This window comes from Hibiscus syriacus, unplaced genomic scaffold (assembly GCF_006381635.1).
Source record: "Hibiscus syriacus cultivar Baekdansim isolate YM2019G1 unplaced genomic scaffold, ASM638163v2 tig00116951_pilon, whole genome shotgun sequence".
Taxonomy (NCBI): domain Eukaryota; kingdom Viridiplantae; phylum Streptophyta; class Magnoliopsida; order Malvales; family Malvaceae; genus Hibiscus; species Hibiscus syriacus.
This window is the reverse complement of record NW_024063482.1, coordinates 4093698-4100178: the sequence shown is the minus strand read 5'-3', so window position 1 is coordinate 4100178 and position 6481 is coordinate 4093698. Positions and strand designations below refer to the sequence as shown.

At 35.4% G+C, this 6481-nt stretch overlaps 2 protein-coding genes across 4 annotated transcripts; one reads left to right on the top strand and one right to left on the bottom strand.

Moving 5' to 3' along the window:
• The first annotated feature begins 1701 nt into the window (after positions 1 to 1701).
• LOC120188632 (40S ribosomal protein S15-4-like) lies at positions 1702 to 2921 on the top strand. Its single transcript, XM_039192038.1, has 4 exons — positions 1702 to 1798; positions 1947 to 2095; positions 2199 to 2256; positions 2429 to 2921. The coding sequence occupies exons 1-4, from the start codon at positions 1796 to 1798 to the stop codon at positions 2675 to 2677; spliced, it is 459 nt and encodes a 152-aa protein (XP_039047969.1). The 5' UTR covers positions 1702 to 1795; the 3' UTR covers positions 2678 to 2921.
• A 191-nt stretch (positions 2922 to 3112) lies between these two features.
• On the bottom strand, positions 3113 to 5451 carry LOC120188631 (probable WRKY transcription factor 21). 3 transcript variants are annotated; one of them, XM_039192036.1, is made up of 4 exons: positions 4908 to 5451; positions 4130 to 4871; positions 3907 to 4032; positions 3113 to 3440 (listed from the first exon to the last, which is right to left on the bottom strand). In XM_039192036.1, exons 2-4 carry the CDS (start codon positions 4858 to 4860, stop codon positions 3311 to 3313), a joined length of 987 nt encoding a protein of 328 aa, XP_039047967.1. In that variant the 5' UTR covers positions 4861 to 4871; positions 4908 to 5451; the 3' UTR covers positions 3113 to 3310. The 3 variants fall into 3 exon arrangements, with proteins under 3 accessions (XP_039047967.1, XP_039047966.1, XP_039047968.1); XM_039192035.1 differs by having other exon boundaries at positions 4130 to 4916; positions 5177 to 5451; XM_039192037.1 differs by having other exon boundaries at positions 4130 to 4729; positions 5177 to 5450.
• Between the last annotated feature and the right edge of the window lie 1030 nt (positions 5452 to 6481).

The following is a 6481-nucleotide window of genomic DNA, read 5'->3' as shown; positions in this document are numbered from 1 at the left end:
GGTGACCCTTGGGTAGGTTTTGAGGCCCTAAGAAACTCACTTGGGTAGGCTCTCAAGCCCCAAGATTCCCCCTTAGGTTGACTCATACGCTTATTGGGTCTAGGGTAAGTCCTTATGGATGCAGATCTGATGAATTGCATATCAGTGTTCGGTTTGAGGGTATTACAGATGCTTTAAAACATGTTTTTAAACTACCAATGTCTTTTAAAAGATCTGTATACTTTTTTCTGGGTTTTTTTAAACACACTAAACTCTTCAACTCAATCTTCTGAATTTGTCTCTCGGAATATTTCATTCGGACTATAAGTATTCCGACTGTAACATGAAAAATTAATCAATGAAATCTAAACTCACTGATAGAGCCTGATGATGCCTGTATCACTAAGGATATTTATGCTTTACCATGTACCTGATAATCTATTGCATACTTCTGGTAGTTTTGTATTACTGAGCTTCCCAAAGCTCACTCTGTTACTTGTCATTTCAAATTAAATAGTTTAATCATATGCTTTTATCGATATCAATAAAGGAGTTCCATCGGTGTTGCTTGCGGAGTATGACTCATGTAATTAGGGGGGATGTAGGTTGTATTCTGTTTTTATATTCGAGTCTAAAATTGTTTTAAATACTAGATATGATTGAATTATGTTTTTAATATATATATATATATATAATTTTCTGAACTTGTATTTTTATTTATAAATTGTTTACGATCTTAAATGGTTTACCAAAAATTTTAAATTTCTCGGATTTTTCAGCATGAATTGCTCTGGTGGCTCTAATATGACACCTTCGATCGGTTCAAATCAGATCACCTGTAGCTGTTTCAAGGTGTTATAATTTTAACATTTTCCTCTCTGATGATTTTCAAGAAAGAGAAAAAAAAATGAAACAAAGGAAGAGCATAGGAAGGGTGATGGAAAAGACGGAAAAGTAAGAACAATTAAACTAAAGGAAAACATGGACAAAAGAACCATTAGCTCATGCTTCCAAAATCAGTCGACCTTACCTCCTAATTAATGAGATTTGAGATCTTTACCCAAAAATAAGTAAATTGTCCTTTTTGGTCATCCATATTTCATCTAACTCCCACAATTTTTCTTACCATTGGCTCCGAACTCATCAAATAGAGCCCAAATGGCCCAACGAAACTTGAATCCTAAAGAACACATTCATCAATAAAAGGTGCCAGACATTAACTTATAAATTCATATCGTTACGTATGATCTATTAACAATATATTTAATTTTGGTAAGTCACATAAATTTGTCAAAAATTATGTCAAAGGGTCATTGCTTTATGAGATGTAATACATTAAAAGTTCTATGACCGTAAATAATCATCTCTTAAAATTATGAGACGTAGAAAATGTATTGTGAGATGTTCCTTTAAATCTTTCAAAAAATCTTGATATACCATAAAGGTATGACAATAATAATTTTTTGACATCCATGTTAGTAATATAAAAATCATGTCAATCATTGTGTTTTATACTTAATGATGTAATAAAAAAATTAAATTAAAAAATAATGGTGATTAAATTGAAATATTTTGTAGAAAGTGAAAAATAGAAATATGTTGATAATTGGGTGACTAAACGGATAATTTATCCAAAGAGAAAAGGCAGGTGGTTTCACTTTTGTAGAACCAAATCAATTCGGATCCCATCCGGATTTGTCGTCGTATATACAACCCATTCTCACTCAGACTGCAATCCTCAAAACCCTAGAAACAGCAGACTCTCACCATCCGCGGATTAAGTACTTCGGTGCTGTTTATTGCTTCGTCTCTGACCATGGTCTCGACACCGTTATTCACTCCACTTATCTTTGATTACTTTCAATTTTGCTTCACATGCAGAATGTTTTCTCCAATTTTCTCGGTATCCAAACAGTCTTAACAATGTCACCTTATTTTCTGTGTTTTTTCGTTTTTTTTTTGTCTAGGCTGATGTGGAAGCCCATGTCGCTGCATCAGGGGTGCCGAAGAAGAGAACATTCAAGAAGTTCAGTTTCAGAGGTGTTGATCTCGACGCTCTCTTGGACATGTCCACTGATGAGCTCGTCAAACTCTTTCCCGCTCGTGCTCGCCGAAGGTTACCACGCGCTATTATCATTAGTTGATCTGTTTCCTTTGTATCTATGCTTGTTTTTATGCCTTGTAATTCGTAAAATAAGATAGCTTTATTTTTTTGGTAGGTTTCAGAGAGGTTTGAAGAGGAAGCCAATGGCTCTGATAAAGAAATTGCGCAAGGCCGTAAGTGTTCTATTCCCCATCTTTTATACTATTGAGAAATTAAATGAACTATTAGCTTTTTCCCCTTGATTGACAATTGTTTCCTTGAACTATTTTATTCTTTGCTGATAATGACCAAAATTAAGGTAGATTGCAACTGTAATGAGAATGTTTTTCTGCTGTTTTGAAATAGAAACGAGAGGCTCCACCTGGTGAGAAACCCGAGCCTGTTAGAACACATCTCCGCAACATGATTATAGTTCCCGAAATGATTGGTAGTATAATTGGTGTTTACAATGGAAAGACTTTCAATCAAGTGGAAATCAAGCCCGAAATGATTAGCCATTACTTGGCTGAATTCTCAATTTCGTACAAGCCCGTCAAGCACGGAAGGCCTGGTATCGGTGCCACCCATTCATCCAGGTTTATTCCTCTCAAGTGAAGATTCTGCATGTACCTTATTGTTTGTTATTGAGTTTTGGTCACCGTATCTAGTGCTGCCTGCTTGTCCTACAATGAGTACTCAAAAGTTAGAACAGAACTTAGTTAAAAGCTATCCGTTTCTTTAGCCATATCTGCTGTAGTGAACTAGTAGTAACCAATGAACGCTTTTGCTTCTTGAATTAGAAATATTTTATCTTCATCTAGTGATGAGATCAGTATTTGGATTCCCCTCCTTTTGATGACTGATAGAGTTGAGTTCCTATTTCAGTCTTAAATCTACTGTAAATCCTAATTGCATCTTTGACGTTGCATTTGTTATTATTGTTATTAGAAACTTGGGGAAAATCTTTTCAGTTGCAAAATGATATATGTTGAGCTGAGTATAGATTCTAATCTGATCACCGATCTTGGAATTTTTTCAATTAGACCCCAATTCTACCATTCCTTCTGCTCCACCATAGCCTTACAATTTAAACCACAATTGTTAAGGTTCGGAATGCCACCCCCCAAAAGAAAAAAAGAAAAGAAAATGAAACTGCTCTATCCCGTGCCCAAAACATGCAAAATATGTACAGGAGCAAGTCTTCAATAGAGGTTAGAAGAGTTTTCGGCGAGACTAAGATTTTGTTGATTACAATGGTAACCGTTGATGACTATGTTCGCCTTCATAGGTAACTATAAGCATAGATGGCTCTTCCAAGCACCTTTCTACATGCTTCCTTGCAGGGCAACCTCTTGTACTGCTACATTTATAGTATCCCCTGCACCAGCAAAGAAAATGCTTCCTGTGTCAATACATTTCAGTACATTCCACGTCGTGCAAATAAATTAACCATTAATCACCATCTTAAATAGTATACATGAAGATTTAAAAATGCATCTCCATTCGGCTTGGCCTGAAGGTAAACATGAAAATAGAACCGAAATCCTAGAACATTGTAATATCGAGGCTGGCTAGGTACTCAACAGTGTGCTAAATGTTCCGAAAAACGAGAGGAAGAAAGAGCATTTCTCCATTTCAAGCCCCTAACACTTCTGACTGATTGAAGTGATAAATAAAAAAATACAGACACTGAACAAACTAACATCGATTAGTTAATGTGAAAGTTCCTTTATGCACTTAAATTTGTAATGTCGCAAGCAAAACTGGGTTACAGCAATACCAGAATTCACACAACAAGAATATCAAATCTCAGTGTGATGCATATAAAAGACGACGACAATTACCTAGGGTGAGGAGAACCCTTGATTGGCTTCTGCCCATATTTTCTCCAAGAGTAATCATCGGGAGGAATATCGGCAAGCTTGTTACTGATTGCAGGCACCTTGATCGATCTCTTTACTCTATGTTTCCTGAGGATGGAGCACAACCAGTTAGGGGGGGAATAGAAAGACTATATCAAACCCCTTCCATATAAAAGGAAACAAAAGCAATTGTTGGGAAAATAACCTCTTTTTGGAGCAGTGGCATCTACTGCTACTATTTCCACATTTGGCACTCCCATCTTCTCCCCTACCAGAACACTTCTTTTTCTGTTGGGAACCCTGATTGGATGAACAAGGCACCCCGATTGCATGGAAGGCACTCCCACCATCCAAGTTAGCTACACTACCATCTATACTCAACGAAGAAACAAAAGACCTGGTCGATGACATGGTAGGTGTGCAGCTAGAGCTATCGAATTTCAAGTTAAAGCCGCTACTATTACTCTTCCTAAACAACATTTCAGCTTGATGATGCTTCATTTGCTGCTGCTGTTGGAGCTGTAACCTTTGTTGCAGCTGTTGCTGTTGTTGGTGAAGGAAACGGTAGTGTCCGGACGGTGCCTGTTGGGCGAGTTGAAGAGGGTTTTTACCATTTGAACCCAATTCCAAAGACGGGTTTTCATGGTAACCAAGCTGCAAAGCCTTTGATGGATAATTATCTGTTGACTTATGGTGTGGATTATCCAAAAGGATGCTTTGAGGGAAAGGAGTTTCTAATTTGCTCATCTTCCTCACCCTTGCATGTCCTAAACCAGAATTTAAAAGGGAACCCACTCTTTTGAACCTAAAAACAGCCTCATCAGTTTCGGCCATTAAATTTCTATAGGGAATTTGATCTTTAGGCTGAGACAAAATACTCAAAACTCTATGGCAGCTCTTTACTGCTTCCTTGTTAGCTTCTTCAACCTCCTCCATATTACCAAACCCCGGAAACACAAAAGGAAAATCCTAATTCCTCAAACCCAAATCACCTAAACCAAAACATACCACTAAAACAGTAAAGTTCACACTAAAGGTCAGATTTTTAAACAAAAAAAGAAAAACCCAGCAATAAAAAAAAATCAATTTTCAGGTATCCAAATGATCTTTAAGGACTTCAAATTTAGCTTAAAATTTAAGAGGGACAAAAAAAACAAACAGGAAAGAAAGAAGAGAGAGAGCAGACAAAGATCAAAGCAGAAACAGCTCTTCCATTAAAAACAAGGGGAAAGGTACCAAAAAGAAAACAGACCTTGTTGGACTTGGTGTTGTCAAACCCTAGATTCTTCTTCCCATGTTCTTTTTGCTTGGGGATTGAAAGGGTGTGAAAGAGAAGACTTTGTTTTGCCTGTGGGGGAGAATTCATAAACGGCCATAAGAATACAAAGATCACATTTTTCTCCCCATCCACTATTATATTACCACTACCACCAATAAATATATTATATTTTAAAAAGTAAAGAGAAATTCCAGAGAGAGAAACTCAACCAAAAAAGAAAATTTGAGAGATTCTAAATAAAAAATTGGAGGTTTTTGAGCAGCAGAATAGGAGCTGAAGAAATGAAACAGCCGTCTCTCTGTGATAGTCACGGATATTGAAAGTAGGTCCCGAGCATAGACCTTGGTTTATTATTATTATTCTTTCTTCTGCTTCAAGTTTTTGCTTCTTCAACAACAATCAGATGTGCTTTGCTTTGGCTTGTACTGTAAATATTGCAAGAGTTGGGAAGACTTTTACGACTTTGCAGCTCTACTTGTTCATTTTCTTTTACTTCAACATGTTCATCCATTGTTTTTAAAATAATTAATACTATAAAGCAAACAAAAAAATGATAGAAAATGTTCGTTAGACGAAATTTTACCCTTTTTTAAATCAACTTTTTTGAATTCAAATACATTATTCTGATAGCTTAATTATTAGAACATATAGAATCTCATAAAAGAGTACTTCTCAATGCTACTTATTAAATTTACACTGTGCAAAATCAGATGCTTTTGGCATTTCTTTTCTTTTCTATTTCTTTGTTAATATAAATTAGATTGAGATTGGTTGGATTTGATCAAAAAATTTAATCAAAAATAGAAAAAGTTTTCAAAATCAGGAATTAATGTAGACAAAAAAGTTTAAGGAGCAAATTAAAAAAATATCAAGTTTAAGGACTAAAAATGATTTTATCTCTTTTTTAATCAAAATGGCCGCTTTCAAAAGTTTGGTCCCGACGGAGACTTGGGAGTTGAGTGCATTTTCCAATACAACCGTTGTTGGACTTACCGAAACAACGATTGCCACGTGTACTCTTAGGGTGTGTTTGGTTCATAGAATGTAAGATTATCAGTGGGAATGTAAGATTACCAGGGAATATGATTACTGAGAATGTTGTATGTTGTGTTTGGTTGGTTTAGCATAAATGTAAAATTATCGTGTTTGGTTAAAGGAATAAAAGATTATTGAAATGTATATTTGACCAAATTGTCCTTATTATATATTTGTTTTTTTTATAAGTTAAAAAATATTTATATATTTTCTTTAAAAAAATTAAATTCATAAAATTTATAT